We start from the raw sequence: 21,117 nt of genomic DNA, 5'->3' as shown, positions 1-21,117 counted from the left end.
TCCTGTCCCTGTTTCCTGCTGCATTCCCCCATGAGTGATTGACAAGATAATCTGGAAGTTGCCAGGATGTGCCTTGATAGAGATTGCCAACAGTGAAGTACTGGTATCCCCGAGGCAGTGGATCCAGCAGCCCGTCATAGTTGCCGTAACGATGTGAACCATAATCATTGTTAGGGTCAAAGGTCAGCCGTATATCATCATTACTGTCGATGTCAACTGCGTTGGCAAACCAGTGGAGCAGCAAAAGACTGTGCTTGGGTACAGTTTGACCAAAGTTGATTTTCTTCAAATCGCTGATTGAATTGAGCCTTTGTACAGCTGACACACAGGTCAGGACAAGGAACAGAACTACACAGCAACTCGTGACTCTTCCTGACATCTTCATCATCCTGTACGTTATTATGAGGCTTCAGAAGCCTGCGACAGTGTTGGAGGGATAACACAGAGTAACACAGAGAAGAGACAGCTCATTAAGGAGACTTAAGTGCTTCACCAATTGTGTAATAGTGTCATGGTAAAACTAAAACTAGCAACCAGAAAATAAGAGGGCTCACCAGCCATCGGGTCTGTGCCATCGGGTATGTGATCTATTTGGTCAGAGCTGTTTGTGTGTGTGTGTGTGTGACAGCAGACATAAATTAGCAGCTGTTTCGTTATAAATAGAAGTAGCCCAACAGGCAGTGCTGTTGATCGCAGGAAGTTTGATAATACAGTGCCGCTCTGCTGGAATGATTTGTTTCATGAGAATAGTAATTCTGTGAGTCATCAGTGGATTTTATGAGCAGGTTTAGGATGGAAACTAGTCTGTGCAAGTCTTAGTTTGACAGTGAGTGCATCCTTTGGACTGCGGGGTGAGGAACTGGGAGACTTGTTGTAGTGTCAGTGTTATTATTAATCAGTATGCACTTATTACAGATCATTTTCAAATCGTAGTTCATTCTGTATGCTCCATTCGTAATAGTGAGTATGTTTTCCTTGTGGTCTAATGACTTTTTTGAAACACTCATTTACTCAATATTTTCCTATCCACACATGGTGACATTTACATCCTTTTCTCAGAGGGTGGAGAGATAATGACTGTCTATAGAGCAAGGAACAGATGGAAGTTGTGTCCTATAACTGTGATGTTGTTCAGCTGCTGCAACTCCACCAGCAACCAGCAGGAGATGCTGTCACACAGGTAGTTGACCTCATACACCTGGAGGGTATCAGCCCTGAAGCCTCTCTGAGCTTTGTGTCAGTACTGCTTTTAAAGTCCGTTTACATTTAGAAACACGACAAGCAGCCAGCAGATCAGCTGTCTCCTTCTGTGTTCATACATCCTACAGCACATGACAAGGTTGAGTGTGAGCATGAAGCCGCTGTGAGGCTGCACAAGCTATTTTCACTGTTTGTTTTTTTATTTACACGAAATCATCTACATCAGTGAAGTACTTCCCTTTTTCCCAGGGAAGTAGATTCATGTTACACCTCCAGTGAGACACACACACACACACACACAAACGCAAGCATTCATAGAGGAACAGACTTCTTGATATCCTGTATGGGGGCTTTGGTGTTCCCTTTGGGAAAGGCAGAATGATATTCAAAAAACACACAAAGGAAACATTTAGTTTCTCTGTGGTTACCACCCACATATTTCACATGGGCAGCACAAGGGCATTGTACAAGTGATGCTCTATAACAATGTCATTGTCATTTTTCTGCACTTCTTAGGAATCTTCCTAGGAATCAAACTCTTAGTGCAGCAGCTGATAATTCACCGGAATTTATGGTCATAGTTTTTTTCCTCCAGGATTTGACTAAATTAACTCCATCCCTCCATCTTTTGAAAGCACTACAACCAAACAAATTTAGCAAACTCGGGGCACAGCATGTCTTCTTGTGTTCACTTTGATGCAGTTACACACACACACACAAATGTTCATGCGTAGCATAGCAAACACTTTGCTCTGGACACTTTCTGCACAGGAAGGAGACCAGGCAGTGATGGATTTAAATATAATGCACCCAATGAGTCATGCTACTTCTATCCATCATGTTTCTGTGATGTGAAAAACCTTGGACAGCTGCGAAGAACTCTGTCAGGGGTCAGCCAGGCAGCCCTATACTCCGCCTGCCAATACATGACACCATCTTGGCTCCGTGCACCAAGACACATCAGCGCCCCTCTCCGCCATTAGCTTTCCATCACCACACCCCCCATCTCCTCAAAATGAAGATCTTTTCATCTGAGAAGGCCAATTCCCCAACAGTGCCGCAAACTCTATAAGAAAAGAGCACAGCAAGCTATACTGGATCAGACAAATGATGGTTGGCTCACTCTGCATGCATGCAGCCTTTACTGGAGAGAGAATGGAGATCTTTTTTAAATCTTACAGAAGTCCCTTTTTTAAACCCATTAATACCATGTGTGAAGTGAGGTGTCAGCTTTCAGTACATAGTTTTTAGAGTTGACACAGGCCTACAGTTGAGCCTGTGATGTGTGGGGTATGCCGGGTGTCAGTGGTGACTCAGGCAACATAGTTTTACGTTTTTAACTCTGGGGAGCTCAGAGAAAAGTTGAGTCAAGGGTTTGGTGTTAAAGAGAGCGACACGAATTTGAGTTATTGGTGAACCTGAAAAGAGAATAAAAGCAATGTGATGAAACCGAGAGGAAAATATTGTGTTTGGAGCTCAAAGTTGTCAAGCAATTGTTTTTTCGTAAAAATTCCATTGATTTGTTTTTTCAAGCAACAGTGTAGATGTTTCAAACAGTCTGCTGTGACACTCTGAATTCCGGTGTTACATGCTAATTAGCGTTTGTATTTGTTTGCCCCGTTCTTTTTGTCTCTTTCAGTTCACCACACTGCAGCTTGTTGCTTTATCTTTTTCGAAGATGCGTAGTAGGAGTTAACCCAGTGCTTGTGTAATATCCTCCCATGATCGGGTCTGCATCATCCACAGCACAGCTTTGTAAATGACAAAGTGAGAAGTCCGGTGGGATATGCTGTGAAGCATACAAAAATGGACCTGAGGCGATTAAACAGCCAACTAGCCGAGACCAGCAAATGCATTCTAATAGCTTCCAAACCCACTAGTAACTCCTGTCAGTTTTGTCTACATTTTAGTATCTCTAGTTTAAACAGCATGTTTTTATTGGGGACGATAAAGTGGAGTTTTAGAGCGAGGGAGATGAAAAGACTGAACAGTTTTAAGACAGGGAGGCCCTCAGTTTGGGGAAAATGCATCGTTTCCCACATTGTAAAACTTAATCTAACAAGGGTTTATTTTCACTCCTTATTTGGTAAGACGTGGTCTTGATCACAGTTTTGTCTGTATGTGTGTTTGGTTTTTCTGTATTTTGTGTGTTGGTATAGAGCAGAAGGGCCCTGACTGTGCTTCAGATTGGTTAGATGGACATGGTATAAATTCTGCACTGGGTGTAACAGGCGTGTAGTGCAGAGGTGCCAGCGTGTGCTGGGAGAAAAGTTTATCTTGGCAGATAAGTCTGTGTAATGAAATGAAACAAATCCATCTTTACAGCCTGTTGTAGCTGCTTTTTCAGAAACATGACTCTTCATCTGGAGGAATGCAGCTGCTAACCTGTGTGTGTGTGTGTCCAGATGTGTGTGTCTGCTCATGGGGCTGTAAGGTTGCTCTCAAGCCCTTGCACTGGTGTATAATTACACTTCCTGTGAGGCTAGAGACAGCTGTTTCCTCTCCTCTTTAATCACACAAATATACATGCCCCATAAGAATAGTAATCATCCAAAGTAATTGGTTTGCTCTCAGGTTTTAAACAATAAGTGAAGGCTGTATTTCTGACTGTAAAACGAAAAATCTGTAGCTGCTGAGGCATATTGAGTTTTATTATCTTTTAACAACTGTCCTTCTTTAAAGCATTTTGTATTAATGTAGGAGAACCTTGACTTTATTTACTGCTCTGACATGCAAATGACTGCATCTTCAAATGTTGTTGTGTTGGCTCTATGTTTGATAATAGCTACGGTGATAATAGAAATAATTTATTTTATCTATTTATTTTTTTTATGGGGAATGCGTTGGATTTTAGTGCCTTTTCCTAAAACATTTGAGCTCATTATGCAGCACCTCAGCCACCAACTTTTCCAGTATTTTTTTTGTCCTTCTTAGAAAGAATGAATGTCTTCATGACCTCTGCTTATTCTGCGGCAGGTAGGAGTATTGCATAATGTAAGCCCTGATTCAGTGATATCCAAAAGGCGATGAGCACCAGCATGTTTGTTGGTGTCTTGAAAGATAAAAGCAGCATTGATCAGAGGCAGCAGGAGATGACAAAGGGAATCCCAGCAGTTTGATATGATGCGTTTCAGGTCTGTGTGAGAAGAATGAGTGGGATGCGATGAATGCAGAACCTGAGGAACAGATGAGAGGGTCAGGCCAGGTGATTAGGGTTGTAAATAATCGCAAGAGTTTAGGAGGACATTCAACAGGTCAAAAGGCTCCAGTTGATCTCAGTGTCCCGGTCAACCAGTTTTTCTATTTTAGGCTCATTTATTTTCTCCACTTACACAATCTTTAAAGTCTAGTTTTTTTGTGCTCCTAGTTTTTTCACTTTTGAGCTTTTTTCCCCTCTTCTTTTTTTTTTGGGAGGGGGGGGATTTAAAGGAAGTGGGTGTGTCTTGTGTCTTAGTTTGGAGTCACATGACAGGCATGGGTGGGAGGGGCAGGCAGGGATCTTCCAGAGCCACAGCAGAGTTTGGCCTCTCACTGGAGCGCTGCACTTTGGCAGGGAACGACTCACACACACAAACACACACTTCACACACGGTGAGTGTTTTGCATATTTGGAGAGATAGAGAGAGTATGTGTGTGTGCTTTTTAAGAAAGACGTTTGAAGTAAAGAGTAGTTTTTTTTTGTTTCCTCCTTTGTGTTCCTTTGTTGTTGCATGGTTCTCCTCTTCCCTGGAAGAAACGATTTGATCATCACTTGTTTCCTCACTCCTAGCCAGATAAATATCTCTGCATGCCTTCCAAACTCGGCTTAAGAACACAGTTGTCTACGTGTCTAAATGTTACTATTGTTTGTAGCAGGCCAGTGTCAGGCTAAATATGCGTGGTGGCTGTCATCACACGTTGGCTGCAAAGCACTTTTGAGTTCAGGTTTCACAGAGAAGTTTTTCAGTTTTTACACTTGGGCTTAGCATGTTATGTGTGTGTGTGTGTGTGTGTGTGTGCATGCTTGTGCATAATCACTATTGTTTCGGTTTTACATTCCCTCTGTCTTTTCATCCCCTGAATGTTGTGTGTATCTGCTCTGTGGCGAGCTTTGTAATCAGTGTGTCTTTGTACAACACACAGAGGATTGTTCCATCATGTTTCAGCCCCTACACTTTTTAAATTAACTTTTCTGTTCTATTTTTTCTTGTTTCCTCCTGTCTGGCGTGATCATGTAGCGAGCCCTCAGAGGAGTGTGTTTGTGTTTCAAAGTGAAAGGTTAGCCCCACACATGTGGTTAAAAGGCTTGACAAAGTGTGAACCGGAATTGTTTAGTTTTTTTCTGTTTGACCTGTACATCTTGTGTTTCTCTTGTAAGTTCATTCGTTCATGCCTGCCTCTGTGTTAAAGTGAGCAAGTGATCACGAGAGCTCTCGGCTAATTGGCTGGCAGCAGTTGGAACAAAGCTGAGGCCCAACATCATGTCCTCCAGGCTTTGTTGTCTAGGGTTGACCTGAGGGAGTATAAGGCATTGCTCTCTAATGATTTCAAACCCATGGAAAACAGCAACCGCCCTTCACCTTTTTAGAGAGTCAACCGCCTCTGTTTTGCCTCACACACACACACACACACACACTTGCACAGAGCTGTTGAAAGGAGCTCTGTTGTGGCCCCTGTGCATTGCCAGGCGAGAACAGACAATGGCCTTTCACCAGTGTTTGATGGGATGCTGAAAAGGTCACCGTTACCTTTTGTAGCTTGCGTGCCTGTGTGTGTGTGTGTGTGTGTGTGTGTGTGTGTGTGTGTGTGTGTGTGTGTGTGTGTGTGTTGTGAGTCAGCCAGTATGTCACTGCAGTAAGATTTTGTATCTGGTTTAGAATTCAGCACCAATGGCTTCGAAATGCAAAATATTTCATGAATGTAACCGGAGCTCTGTAATTTAAAATTGATGCAATTTTTTTTTCTCTGTAGCTTGACATGCTGTACATTCTCAGAATAGTAAGTTTTGAGTTTTCTGGTGGGGGGGTGAATGGAAAGTGTTTGAGGAAGGGTTGTGAACCGTGAGGTGTAAGATATTGTATTTTATTTGTTGCTGTACTTTTAAAGCCTGTAGCGACTTTTTAAACAGAATCTTTTCATACGGCTGACATTCAGGATGAAGCAGAAACCTGTCGAAGGCAGGACTTACTGTAATGTAGTGACAGTCGTGTGGGATTCATGTTGAATCTGGATTTCATGAAGTCAAATGGTGGACAATAATAACAAAGGAGTCAGCTGTTATGTTAAGTCAAATTGGACCTAGCAAATGATCATAGTCAGTTTTAAGTCTTCTGAAGCTTTATATGTGGGTCAGTCAGAGTCCATAAATACCACTGCTGAGGCCTGGAAAGGACCAGTGTGACAAGCTTTATATCAAACACACACAGAGCTTGTGGAGTGAGTCAGACAGCTGAAGGGCTCCCGCTGGTCGTCTTGCTGTTAGAACGACGGAGTTGTTTTTTGTGCACATTCACACACACACACACACACACACAGCAACATTTTACTGGTGGCCTTGGAAACGTTAAGCCTTCTCATCTCAACTCTGAAAGAAATCTGAACTCACTTTTTAGGTAGTTAAAATCAACCAGGTGTTAAAGTGCCACAGATTTTGTATTGGTAAGAGCATATCTGATATTATCAGTAAAAACAGTGGGCCTTTTCACAATACAGCGAGCTCTTTAAAAGATTGACATGTGGAAACATTTCTAGGGGCTGTACCGCTGCATGTTAAAGTCTTGCGAGTTTGACTACTTTTGACTGCTGTACCCGATGTGAGGTATGTGTGAGGACAGAGGTCAGATTGCTGACCCCGCCCCCCCAGGTGCTGTGGACCCACGCTAGCTGTCAGTCAACCATTTCACTGATACACTTTGACCCATGCACAAAGATAAAGAACGACACTGGCTAGCTACCACAGCCTGACTAATGGCTCAACAACTCCTGTCAGTGGACAACTAGCAGATAATAGCTAGCAAACATATTATTCCGCCTCTTTGCGAAGAAAATTGCCTTGGAAGATTGGCAACTTCCTGTTTCATTTAGCTTTTGTGTAAACACACTTGGGGGTTAATGTTTAGCATTTGCTTTGGGCTCGGCTATAGTTTTGTAAGGCCTCAGTCCATTGCAGTGACACTTTTGTGAGGAATGTAGTGTTGCAGTGGAATTGCTTTTCTTAAATGTAGGAGTGGAGTTAGATATTAAATAAATGAGCCTTGGACTGGTGAGATAATCCGTAAGGTTAGACAAGGTTTTCATAATATATGGATTAAACCTTGCAAAACCCATTTTTCTTGGGAGCTGCGCAATGTCAGAGTGGAATTGAAGAGAGCAGAAAGACAACAGCTCTGTTGTATACCACTGCAGTTTGGAGACTGAACACATTCCTCTGGCAGTCTAGACAAACCTGTGGGCTTCTACTGTCATTACTGCAATTTACAAACATTTCTCAACTGTCTGCAAAGTAACACTTGCTGCTGAGCATGAATACACCCCAGACTTGTAGACGTAAAGCGGCAAAATTGTATGAAGACTGTTTGAGAGAGGGCACTACTGGTTTATGTCTGTATGAGGAAGTGACAGGTAGTTGCCATAGAATCCCTAATGAACATGCATACAAAATACAGTATAGTGTACACAAGACATACAGAGTCAGCTACAATAATGCATACACACATCAAGAAAAGAAAAACATGCACAAATATTTAATTTGTATAAGTTCTTCTATACATCTCTCTTACATATCTCTCGAACCTCTTTCTTTCGATCAAATTACGATAACACTGCGTACTGTTGTACGATGTTTTCCCAACAGATGGCATTATCCTTTTTTCCTGATGTGTGTATACATTATTTTGGCTGATTCTGTACATCACACAAAGTTCAGATGCTTCATGATAATTGAATAAAGATGTAATTATTTGTAAAAACAAGTAAAAACAAACAAGCTTGCCAAGTGTTCCTGAGCCTCTTTAGTAACATCCTTTACACAATCATGTGTTTCACAGTGTTGAACCTCACCACATCCTTCTCCGGGAGTCTTTCCAGGAAGCTCATGTTGTAGCCAAACGTGATACTATCACCTGTTACACGCATTCAGACTGAGCATATATTTACAAAACAAAAAAAAAATCAATTAAGATGATGAGGTAAAACATTAAATATACTTTATTTCTACTGTTTTCCAATTGAGTTTATGTCAAAATGATCAGCAAAGTCTTGCATTATGTTTTATGTTTTACACAGAGTCCCAAATTTTGGGGACTCTTGGTTGTAGAATAAGAAGAATACACACACACACACACACACACACACACAGTCCAGTGCCAGGTAACACGATGAGCGAGTTGGACCGTGCAGGGGTCAAAGAGCACATTTTCTCCAGAGAGCTGAACGATGAGGTCTCTGGGAACCGGGGCTCGCTGCACAAACACTCTGACTTTAATAACACAACAGGCCATATTTGCACTGCCACCAATTTTCTTAAGGGATTCACTGTCAGAGGGTGGGAAAAAGTGTTTGGGTGTGAGTACATGCGTGTTTATGTCCCTCTCCTGGGTCTGTTCCAAACCCGTGTGGTCTGGAGTATCTAATTGGTTCAGTGCTGGAGGGCTGCTTGGAAATCCCTAGTTTAAAGTCATTTAACGGCCATGTGCATTTTACTCTTTCATCACACATTTCTCAGTTGTGTTTAGGGGTGCATGTAATGATTATTCTCTTAATCAGTTAATCTGCTGATTATTTTTTATGATTGATCCTTGTCACGTAAACGTGAAAAATGCTCGTCACAATTTCCTAGAGCTCCATTTATTAGCATAATTGACAATTATTGTAGCGTTAGTTGTGCTTGCACAAAATATGGAACAATGTCAGCTGCAAAAAATCAAGCTTGAGAGTCACTGCAGGGGCCCCACAGAAACCTTTTTGATTTTATCATATATAGTAAGATTTGCAGCAGCCCGCACACTCCTGAAGAAGCATCTGGGTCACCATCTAAATGTAGCCATGTTAAGATGAGACCAGACTGCAAAGCTCTTTTGTCCTGTCTGGGAATGTAAATAAAGGACAAGAGAAGCAGATGTTTTTAAAGACGGCCCATAAAAAGATTTTAGACCAGAGCAAAGATGCAAACGGCCCATTTAGTGGATCAGTCCACTAATGTGTGTTTGAGCTTCAGACAAGTGGTGGTATGACTTGACATAAAATCTGTGCATGTCGCCTCCCCACTTGTGCATAGTGGTGGACCTGCCTTAGCCACAGAAACTTTATTTTCAAAGTGACTGTTTATATTATTTTGCATGGTGAGTATGTTTATATTCTAGCTCACAAGTACTCATTTCATTCATCTTGATGACTCATTGTGTAAGTCTTTACACACTATTGTTTAACTCTCTTCATGGCCCATTAAAATCGTAGAAAATAGGTGGTGCTTTCCATGCAGTGTATCACACAGTAATAAAAGTGTCTAAATGAAGAGAAAGAGTTTGTAGATTCGTAGTTTTAACAATTCAGTGATTCAGTCACTCTTCTGTGGACTTCTCTCGGTGTAGTCCTTGTCTTTCTCTGGATTCCTTTCTTGTGATTTAGGTCAGTTTGTACAGAAGGTCAAACCGCTGGTTTTGTTGTACCTCGACTAATCTCAGCACAATTCTTTACCAACCTAAACTGGGAACGTGACCTCTGACCTGCTCGCCACGCTGTCAAGATCAACACCCTGGACAGCTGAGGCAAGGCTCGGCGGTTTTGACCACATGTCCACTAAACATAGACGACACAGTCGCAGTGCTCTTCACAGTTACTCGCAGTTTTGAAAAGGCAGCGAACAGAGGCATATTTAGCTGGTTTCAACTTTATTTACATCCCTGTTTGGTTTGGAATCCTGTGTGTAGTTAGTGAGGAATGGGCCATAAGTCGAATAAATCACTGACGCTTTTCTCCACTGTTTTTTTCCCTTCTCCACCTCCTTCATTTCACACTAATTCCTCGGTCCTCTTTTTTTTTTTTCCTGACCTTATCTTTTTTTACCTCCCCTCCATGCTCAATAGTCCTCTTCCTTTTTGCTTCTCCCCTTTATCTCATGCTTATCACTACACTCCTACCTCCTGTTGACTTCATCTTTTCTTGCAACTTTGACTTCATGCTCCTTTCTCCTCCTTGCTCTCATCTTTCCTCTCTTTTCCCCTCCAAAATGCTTTGTGGTATAGGAGACTCTTGGCCATATTTACAAAAAACAAAGTAATCTGATGCTGCCGAAAGCAAGAAAAAACATATTCTTTAGTGCCTGTAATTGAAAACAGGATCACAGCAAACCCAATGAGTCATTCTCTGCTTTCCAATATCTAAAATTAATTTTGCTTTCTTACAGACTCAAAGGAAACGTGCTATCGCTGCCATCCCATAACTGGACCTGATACAGGGGAAAATCTTTTAGAAAGTGTGGCTGAGGGATAAATCACTCTTAAATCTGTTCTATGGTCCTCATTGCTGATCTTTTAATACATTGTGAAGCCGTGAAAACATTTTACCCCCCACTGTAATTGTGCGATTGATAAATTACGTGAAATACTTTTCCTTCAGAGCCTCAAGGAAAACAAACAAAACACAGAATATTGCTCAAAAATGTATTATAATGTACTGAATTGTTGTAACTTTGACGTAGAATTTTGTGCTCATGTCGGACTCCCTCCCTCAAAGTAAGAAGTTGATTGGATAAGATAACAAACGTGAATCATCTCTAAGTTCTTACTTTAACATGGTGTGTGGCCAATAACTATTCAAGCGACGGATTTGTTGATTCCACCTTTGTTCTACCTGCCAGAACATGTTACATTTCATACTAGTTTTGTTGAGTTTGTTAAAGTGTATAAGTATTGACAATTTGAAAGTCATTGTCTGTGATTGAGTTAGCGCACACGCACACACACACACACACACACACACACACACACTTGGCTAACAATCATCTCAAATACAGCGGGTGTTTTAGCATAATATCTCATAAACTGCTGCTGAATTACTGGAGCCAAATCAGCTTGTGGTCATTTGAGAACGTCCTCCAAACATATTCACTTACAGTACAGTTCTCATCCCACTTTGACCTGGCATGAACCTGTAGTTTGTCAGTCAGGACAGTGTTTTGGCTGGCCTTCGTCTGGTGGGTTTGGGGAAATGTCCACCAGCCAGGCATTTTTCATGTGGAGGTCGGATTTCTTTTAACATTTATAGGGTCAAGCTCCAACTAGCTACCTCCCGTCACCTGCATTTCCTGGCTAAGCATTATAGGTCTGTGGCGCTTTGGCCAGACCTCATGGAAGATTTGAAAGCATGAACATCTCTGTCTTGTTAATGTTCAGTTTATCCAGATGATATGCAATACGTGACTCCTGAGTCCTTTTGTTCACTCTCAAAACGTCAGAAATGGCGCCGTACGCTTCACGTACAGCTTGACATTCTTATATCAACATCCCCAAGTTGTGGGATGCGTAGTTTACTGAAGTTGATGACACAGGACTGAAATGGTTTACTACCTTGTAATGATTTATTTGTATTGTTAGGTTTCCCGCAGTAATACTCCAGGACTTTGTGTTCCTTTTGTGGTGTGTTGTGTGTTTGCCAAGACATTTACAGTGTTTGGCTCAGGCTAAAGGGGAGGTGTGCATTCATGAAGGACTGTTAACGATGCTCTGAAGAGTCTTGTTGCTTCTGTCAGGGAAACCAGCTAGTCAACATGCAGGGCACACGGACAGATCGTAAGCTCCACTATTCTCCCCGTCTTGCTCACATGCGCGCTGCGTTTCGGTGGCGTTTGTATTTTTTCCACCCTCACCACGAGACTGGTGTGTGCGTTTAATATCTGTTAAACAGATCAGACAGCTTGTTAACACAGTGAATGTGGGTAGCATTGTTCTCAGTACCCTGTACTCTGAGACACTTATTCGAGGGCAGGACCTCGTACTGTATCAAGCACAGGTTAATGAATTAGTTTGAACAAGGGAAGCTTTGGGAAAAATTCAAATACTGACCAGAGATCAGGGGCCAGATCACAGAGCCACTTAAGCTTGGTCATGACTCAGAGGCAGACTTCAACATGTATTTTATTTTCTGATGAAGTGAATCAAGGTAATCTTCATTGTCCCTTATTTTTTTCCCTTTTTTTAAAATGCATCACAAAATAAGATATGTGCATACAGAATTGGAATGAAATAATATGGATTATCGCCGTGTTGCACCTTGGCCACAACAATATGTGGGACTGCAACAAACTGTTTTCATTATGATATTATTTTTTCCCATTCATAAGTTTAAGTTGTCTTTAGCTGTTGTTTTGTTCAAAAAACAGTTCAAAACGTTCACTTCACTGCACTTCATTGCAGCAAACCCTCAAATTTGAGAATCTGGAACCTTAGAATGTTTGCATTTTCCTGGAAATAAATAAACAAGTGATCATCAAAATAGTTCAGTAATTCATTTATCGATTTATTGTTTCACTCCTAAAAGCTGTTTGACATTTTGACCGTTCAGCGCAGGGTAATTTCACTGTTTTTTCTGGTTGACATCTGAGAACACCGAGGCTACTTCACCAGTTTCTGTTAACCACATTTACTTTATGTCCCTTCCCTTTGATGCTTTGCTTGTATCCTGCCTCAGGTGAGACTCAGTTGTCCCAGCTTTGCCTGTCAAGGTGTCCAACATCTGTTCACAACACATAACTGTCAAGGCAGAGGAAGGGAAGGAGATTGACGTGAACACTGGCAAGATGAGGATAAAAAGAAACAAAGGTTGTGTTGGGGGTTGGAGATAAACGAGATGACTTCAGGAGCGTTTCGAAAAGGGACAGCACATGTCCAGTGGGAGGAAGAAAGTGAGTCAAAGGGAAGAGACAATAGAAAACAAAGAGATGTGGTAGAGGGGGGGAAACTGACGACAAGAGAGATAAGACAGAATCAGCGTGTGCGGAGAGGAAAAGGGTGAGGTTGACAGAAGCAGACACGAGCAGAGGTACGGGAATGCGGGAGGTGCAGAGGGAGAGGTGGAGGGCAGTAAGTCACAGTAAGTTGCTGACTGACTGCTGGAACAGGATGGGGAAGTGGTGAAGGAGGCCAGAGGAGCTGCTTCCATAGGTGGGACACATAGACTCGACGTTGAATACGACCTTGTGTTGAGCTTCCACAGCAGTGTTATTCTTCACTGAATTTCTTCCATTAATCAGTGCAGAGCCAGTTTGAAGTGTGTGCTGCCTGAGTGATGGGAGTCAACTGGACTTCTTCTTGTCCTCATGGCCAGCCAAGTGCTGTGGGGTAAAATTTGGAATCCAATAGCTGTTTAATTCTTGCCGGCAGGTCTTGGCTGGTGCGCTGTGTGTGTGTGTGTTCATGTGCATGTACATGTTTTTGTGCCTACAGGTCAGCTATGTGATCAAAAGGAGGAGTGTGCATGAGTATGAAACTCAAGCACATACAGAGTGTGTGTGTATGTGTGTGTGACCCAGGCTAGCTGTGTGAATGGATCAGGTTTCAGCCTCTTTTCCACTCTCACATTAACAGGACAGTAACGCTGCACTGTGCAGAGCGAGGGGAAAGGGAGGCCCTGTGAGGGGTAACGTCCACATGAACTGCAGTACACACAGACACAAACATACACACTGTAGATTCCTCACCTACGCTGACTTAACACATTGTTAAACAGTGCTGCGGCCATGTTCGCATTTGTGACCGTTAACAGACCTGGGCGGACTTCATAAATATTGAATATTTATTTTATGATTGGACGCACATCAGTAGGCATTCCACAGAAGGACATTAAACTAATCATTATTAAAACAAGCTTCAGGGATAATGTCCTGCCAAGTGCAAAGTGCTTTAATAGAGCAAAGTATATTTTCCTATAGTTTTCTGTTGAGTCAAAAAGTCTGTGTTGGCTTGAGACCAGCCATTGTCTCTGTTTGAAAGCCATGAGGTGTTTTTAGTAGGTTTGTATGTTTGATTAAAAATGTAGTCTAAAACAACTAAATAGATTAATGAGTCAGTTTGGTTCCAGTTCTCCAGCAGGTGCAACCAGAGCACCGATGAACAGGTAGTTTGCAGAGTAAGCTGAGAAGATCAATACCATTCTCATAACTGTCCCTTTAAATAAAAGGTTAAACCCAGCACCAGTGTATTTTAGCTTAGCCTAGTGTGTCTAAAGGTAACAAAATCTGCCGTCCATCACTTCTATAGCTCACTGATTATGAACACATTAAAGGTTGTTTTTTATTCTGCACAAAAGAATTATTAAGCGTGTCATTTTGCGGTTTTATATGGGCATTATATTGCAGACTGTTTCTTTTCTGGGACCTATAACAAGCTGAGGTTTCGTCTTGTTGCCTAGCTAATGTTTGCACATAACCTCCTGTAAATCTGAGACTTGACATTTTTGCACTTTTTGTATGGATTAGGTAAATGAGATGCAGCCTTTGAAGGGAGCCAGGTTAGCTGTTTACACTCATTCCCAGTCTGCACTAAGCTGTGTGCTAGTGTTAAATGGGCAGATAAGAAAGTGGTTTCAGCTCTTGCTCCTTGTTTAGCTGGTGTTTGAGCTCGTGATCTCCGATTCTTAGTCCTTTGTTGTAGTGATTCTTGTTGCGTGGATGTTTTTACAATACAACACTCTGCTATGCACCTTTCTCGTCCACTTCCTCATCTTAACTTACATTTCCAGTTTTTCATATTCCCATCATTGCCATCATTTATCTGTCACTTCTCTCCACACCCATTCCCTTAAAACTCACGTCATTCCTTCTAACATTCGCTTCGTCTCTCTTTTTTCTCTGTCATATCAGGGCCGGAGGTGATTCCCAGCTACAGCAGCAGTGCCATGTCTGAGGCGGTGGTGGATACAATGTTGCCCCCAGCAGTGGGTGGCCTGTACGGGGAGAAGGCCGGTGGCCCTGTGGTGGACTTCAGTTATGTGGGCATTGATGCCATTCTGGAGCAGATGAGGAGGAAGGCCATGAAGCAGGGTTTTGAGCTCAACATTATGGTTGTGGGTGAGTAGCACATGTTCTGCACAAGCTAAAATGCCATTTAGTTGTTTCAGAGATTAAATTCAAAAACCTGCCATAACCACCAGCATGCATGATAACATACTGAGCACCGAAAATGTGGACTTTTAATCATGAAGATGAATTTCTCACATTCTCTATCCCTAGTATCAACTCGTTTACCATTACACTTAAATGTGCGTTTATCTCAGAGCAGCTTCAGTCAGCTGTTATAAAATTTGTCCTGTTCTCTCTAATCAAGCTGTGACAGAAACTGGAGGTCTCAGACTTGTTTTAATAAGCAGCCTCACACAGCAGGACATAAAAGTCAACTTCTCACTGAGCCCTCATCACTGTGATCAGGCACTTTTAAAACAGGAGCTAATTACACACACACACAAATACATACATACACATTCAACAGCAGAAAGGTTACCATAAAACTCTGCCACCCCCCTACTGTATGTCTCCTTTGGATGATGTCAGGCTGGTGTTTCTGTTCCATCTTCAAATAAAACTTGTTCAGGAAGCAGCCTCAGGGTTGAGATTGAGTTGTGTAAAGCTGCGGAGCCAATGGTAAACAAAGCTAAACAAACTTGGTTTCCATGTGGTTTTCGCCTTCAGGTGAAATTATATTCCAGTGGAGGAGGGAGTGATCCTTTTAAAATTTGATGACTGGGGTTTATTGTCTTTATGTTCAAGAGATTTCTTCAAAGATATGATATGGCTGAGCTGTGTTAGCATGATGACAAACGGTGAAAGCAATGCACTCAGTCTCCTTTTTCTTTTTTTATTTTGCAGCATTGGGTGCAAAAGATTGTAGACTGTATTTTGTTTGTTTTGTTTGTCACCAGATTGATTTTATTCCAGTTTGCTCTTCCATGGTGTACAACATAGGCAAGTTTGGGACTTGGGCACCACGTTACTGTTAGTGATGGCTGTTAGTGGGAGAATGTAGGACTGAGACGCTGCAGGAAGTACAGCTGTTACAGAAAGCATCAATGCTGCTGAAGCTTGAAATTTGATGGTGGTGATCCTTTGTTCCAAGTATGAATTGTCTTCATTATGACTTACAGCTGTTGGCTTCCATAGTCGTGTGAAGATCCATGTTTGCATGTAGCGTGTGCTGCTGACTGCCTGTACATGCGTCTGTGGGTGTCCATAAATCAGCAAAGGTCTCCATGTTGACTTAACCTGGAGCTGAACTGTGAACGCTCCCTGCTCAGCGGGCCCCTCCAAACTCCTCTTCATTAACCTGGGGTGATGTTAGCGTGTTGCGCAGGGGTCGCAGATGGTCCCGTCCATATGAACTGACAGTTAATAATGACTCGCAGTTTGGGATTCTCGCTGGTTCACCGGCTTTTGCAATAAAGAGCATTTTTATCAGCCAACTGCAACGTGAACTTCAAGATATGCTGTATTAACATTATCAACAACAGTGTGCAAATGATATAATCAAAGAAAGTTTTTATATTTACACCCCATTCTTTCTCAACTCTAACCCAGTGTCACACAGAATTAAAACCTCAAGGTAGAATTTATTTATTGCATTACAATGTACAGAAGATTCTTTATTTCTGGTCACTCAGTGCACATTAATCCAAGCTTTTTGACTCTTTTAGAAACACCTTGGAGTCCAATCTGTCTTATTGATGTGTGTTTGGGTTGTAGTCATGCATATTGATGGCCTCGCTGGCAGTGTTTGTGCAGACAGACACCTGCAGCCTGTCACTGCCTCGGCCCAACAACCGACAGTCTGGAGTCACCCTGAGTTTTAAAACTGGCGTGGAAAATAGCACAATGTAACGGTCTGTAGACCCGCAGGGCAAATAGTCACTGTAGAATTTTTTTTCTTTTAATCTTCAGGTGTGTCTGTCTGCCTCTCTGACTGTGTTTTTGCTTACAGGACAGAGTGGCCTGGGAAAGTCAACTCTGATGAACACGCTGTTTAAGTCTAAAGTGAGCCGTAAGTCGGTGCTGGCCACGGCCCAGGAGAAGATCCCCAAAACAATCGAAATAAAGTCCATCAGTCATGGTACGACTCTTAAGTATACGCATCTCATACTTGTTTTTCTTCTTATCTTTCCTTCTGTATTTGCACTTTTCCCTCTTGTCAGCCATGGCAGTGTCAAAATAATTCTTGTCTAGTCACTCCAGACATTTACACTACCTTATTTATCTTTTCCTTTAATCCTGATTCTCTTAAATTACTGTAATCATGGCTGAAACAATGTCTGAACACGTTGCATTCTTAGCCTCCCAAAACCAGCCCCGTTTCAAATTAAGCAGCTGTTTTGAAAATGTTCTCAAAGTTAACACCACTCTGATCAGTTTCTGACTAAATTTCGGGTGAAAATTGAGGTTCTTTTCACACTGACAGCACCTGGTTCAGCAGCTGTTTATAAAGTGGACAGCACTGTGTATAGCGTGGCACTGGCTAACCTTTTGTGTGTTTCTTTGTGTGCAGACATCGAGGAGAAGGGGGTGAGAATGAAGCTGACAGTCATCGACACACCAGGCTTCGGAGACCAGATCAACAATGAGAACTGGTACGCCACAGTTCTGCAATTACTGCACTGTCTGTACACAGTGATATTTAAATTGTCTGCAACCCTCACATGTTCTTTTTCTGGCCCTCCTTTTCCATCTACCCCTTCTCTTCCTTTTCTACTTCTTTATATCTATCCATCTCTTCCTTTTCCTCTCTTCTCCCATCTTTCACTCAATTCATCCCTGCCATGGTCCAGCTGGCAGCCCATCATGAAGTTCATTAATGACCAGTATGAGGCATACCTGCAGGAGGAGATCAACATCAACAGGAAGAAAAGGATTCCAGACTCCAGAGTCCACTGCTGCATATACTTCATCCCCCCGACCGGACACTGGTGAGGAACATGGTTAACACGTGAGCACATATAAATGCATTTAATTTAAGGTGGACAAAAAAAACAACCCTGTAGAAAGCCTGAATACTAATTCTCCCTTCTTTTTGATGAGAGATGATGGCATTTGCCAATGAGAAATAACACAAGTTATTGCTGAAAAATGTAGATGAGAACATTGAAACCACTCTCATGTCTGTACTGTAAATATGACGCTACTGAATGCAGTTGACAATCTTAGTAAGGCCTAAAGGTGCCCTGTGGATTTTCAAGCAAACAGAAGTTGCATTTATATTGAGAGTTACTCACCAGCACATATTGTGTATATCTTTTCACGTGCAACATAAGTTTTCAATATTTCCTTCCTAATAAAACATTTGTATTTCAAATTGCAACAAATAACAAACATATATGGCAACATTATTATTATTTTTACATTAATAAGATACTCTATAGCGCTGCCCCTGAAAAACTCTGCAAGGTATCTGTAATGACAGTTTGCCAGGCTTTAGCTCTTGCTTCCTGTTCCCAGTTTGGTTGGCTTTCTGTTGGCAGCAGCTTCTTGTTTAGCAGCATGAGTGTGCTATCAATCTTCTCATCAAACTCTTGGCAAGAAAATGAATGTGAATTTCTCCCCCAAAAAACTAAATTTAAAACAAATGGATGTCAAGTCAAGTCACTTAATAATGAGGGCTGACTTGACTTGCCCTTACAAAACAGTAAAACTACATCAACTTGAACAAGAGCTGCCATTGTCACCGGCAGTTAGGTCCTAACAGATCACTTACTGACACACATTTTTATTTTCAGTTTTCATTGTGAATTAACGTGAAACATCTCTCTGCTTTCTTACTCATTAAACACAGACACATGCACACCCATTTCCGCTCGGCGTGATACAACATATCCCAGAACACAAGACCCCCCCAAAAACACACACACACAGTGAGAGTGGGTTGCTCTTGCCAGACCCTGGAGCAACACAATGTCCCAAGTTTCTCCTCATGGATCTCTTACAGACACACACACACACACACACACATCTGGGTCTGATCGAACTGCATAAGCTGTCATCCCTCTCCACACTGTGTTGGTTCAGCCTCTCACTGTTCAGAGGGTGGGGGTTGGGGTGTGTACTCCGTCCCATATGTCCATCAAGTGATAGATTCACGGTGCATTTTATCGCTATTGCATTTTGTGTAACTCTTGCTGAATGCAGCAGTCAGTCTTGGGGAAATGCTCAGCAGCTGTGGATTGTCAGCCTCGTTCGAGCGCACACAAAGACACACATTTGACCATGGAGCACCATTTGAGTTCTTTGCTTTTGTGTCGGGGCCTGTCTTTACTCAGATTGTGTGACTCGGATTGTGTGAAACGGCCCCCCATCTCTGTGCCCCATCAAGCAATGTTTCATGTTTATCCAACACTGCAGATGTCACATGGACTGGCCAGCAGCTGCTCAGGGTTTGCCTTAAAAAGGCTAATGGGAGAGGGACAGGAAGGACGAGAGAGACAGAGAGTCTGTGTGGGTGTCTGGGAGCACGCAATCAATTTTCTTCTTTAGTCTTTTTTCAGTGTGCTCTCATGCATGAGTGCACAAGACTCCTTGTTGGCTATGGTCAGTCATTGTTGAAGAGACATTAGTCAGGCCAGAATCCGCTGCCATAACCACATGCGGATGATCTTGTCACCGTGCAGGAAGATGCTCAAACTGACCGCATGTCCTTTCAACCTCATCAAGCAACTGTTGACACACATTGTACGGTATGATTAGTTCATGGCTGCAGCAGTTGGAAGTGTGAATACCTCATGTCAGCAGATACAGTAGTTCCACCATCTGGGGGAATTTTTAGGAACATGTGCCCTCTGGTGGAAGAGTTTTGTCCTACAGGTGTTTTAATTCAGATTCCTTTACATCTGCTGTCATTATCCCTTTTTTGTCTCTCGACCTCTTATGTTGTCTCTCTCCCTCAGTCTGCGGCCTCTTGATGTAGAATTTATGAGGCGTCTCAGTAAGGTGGTCAACATTGTCCCAGTCATTGCCAAGGCTGATACACTCACCCTGGAGGAGAGGGACTTCTTCAAGAAGAAGGTAATAACACATTACTTGAATCTCTTTGTGTATTCTTTTTTATATATATAAATTATCTCCTTTTTCTCCCATTAAATTCACTTCTATAAGAAACCAGAGACGTCCTTTTTTTGCCTCCCTCTCCATGCTTGCATTTTTCATGTTTGTGGTGCAGTAACTGGAGATGGGATAAGTTCCTGTGGTTTTCTTTTGGTGGTTCTTTCTTGTACTCTCCTCTCGCTTTCTGGAAAACATGGCTCCTTGCCAGCAAGAGCTCAAGAGCATTTCTCTTGTTCTTTCTCACTCTCTGTCCTTTACTTTCTGTACTTCCTCTACACTTTTAATAAGACTGCAGCCATTCATTTGTGTGTTTTTATTGGGCAGCTTCTTCCAGGATCTCAGAATTTCCCCTTGTCTTATAAGCATTGAGGCAGCTAAACTCCCCTGGTTTATGTTTGCGTATGTGTCTTTGTGTTAGTGTTTGTATATGTGCATGACAGACTTGGCACAGGTCTGAACAGGTTCATTCATAGGCATCCATCTTGTGAGGTTTTCTGTTTTGTTTGTACACAGGGAGCAATTAACAACTAAGCCGAAACTTTTGGAGTAGATTAGAAGGCAGATTAGCATTAATACCACCTTAATCAGTACACTGTGCAGCTTTAGGTACTTTTGTTTGATGTCTCTCAAGACTGCATCAAGCACGTCTGCCTAATTACTTGCAATTAAAAGCCTTAGTTTGTATCCTTTCAGAACTGTAGCGAGTTAAAAGTTGTTTTTTTTCTTTATCTTTGAACATGCTCTCACCAGATCAGGGAAGAGCTGCGAGCCAATGGAATTGACGTGTACCCTCAGAAAGAATTTGACGAGGATGCCGAGGACAGAATGATCAACGAGAAGATCAGGGTGAGGGAATCGTTTCTCAGCAC

At 42.2% G+C, this 21,117-nt stretch overlaps 1 protein-coding gene across 5 annotated transcripts in view; it reads left to right on the top strand.

Moving 5' to 3' along the window:
* LOC124073028 (septin-9-like) overlaps positions 1 to 21,117 on the top strand; it is a 74,044-nt gene that overhangs the window by 49,454 nt on the left and 3,473 nt on the right. For 4 of the 5 annotated variants that reach the window (XM_046414916.1, XM_046414919.1, XM_046414917.1 and 1 more), the window contains 6 exons: positions 15,035 to 15,241; positions 17,142 to 17,270; positions 17,703 to 17,784; positions 17,983 to 18,120; positions 20,092 to 20,209; positions 20,999 to 21,094. In XM_046414916.1, coding sequence (XP_046270872.1) covers positions 15,035 to 15,241; positions 17,142 to 17,270; positions 17,703 to 17,784; positions 17,983 to 18,120; positions 20,092 to 20,209; positions 20,999 to 21,094 — 770 coding nt within the window. Of the gene's footprint in view, positions 1 to 4,681; positions 4,792 to 15,034; positions 15,242 to 17,141; positions 17,271 to 17,702; positions 17,785 to 17,982; positions 18,121 to 20,091; positions 20,210 to 20,998; positions 21,095 to 21,117 lie in introns of those variants that run through there. The other variant, XM_046414921.1, reaches the window with a different exon arrangement.

This window comes from Scatophagus argus, chromosome 16 (assembly GCF_020382885.2).
Source record: "Scatophagus argus isolate fScaArg1 chromosome 16, fScaArg1.pri, whole genome shotgun sequence".
Classification (NCBI taxonomy): Eukaryota; Metazoa; Chordata; class Actinopteri; family Scatophagidae; genus Scatophagus; species Scatophagus argus.
The sequence above is the reverse complement of the archived record's forward strand: the minus strand, read 5'-3'. Positions and strand labels throughout refer to the sequence as shown.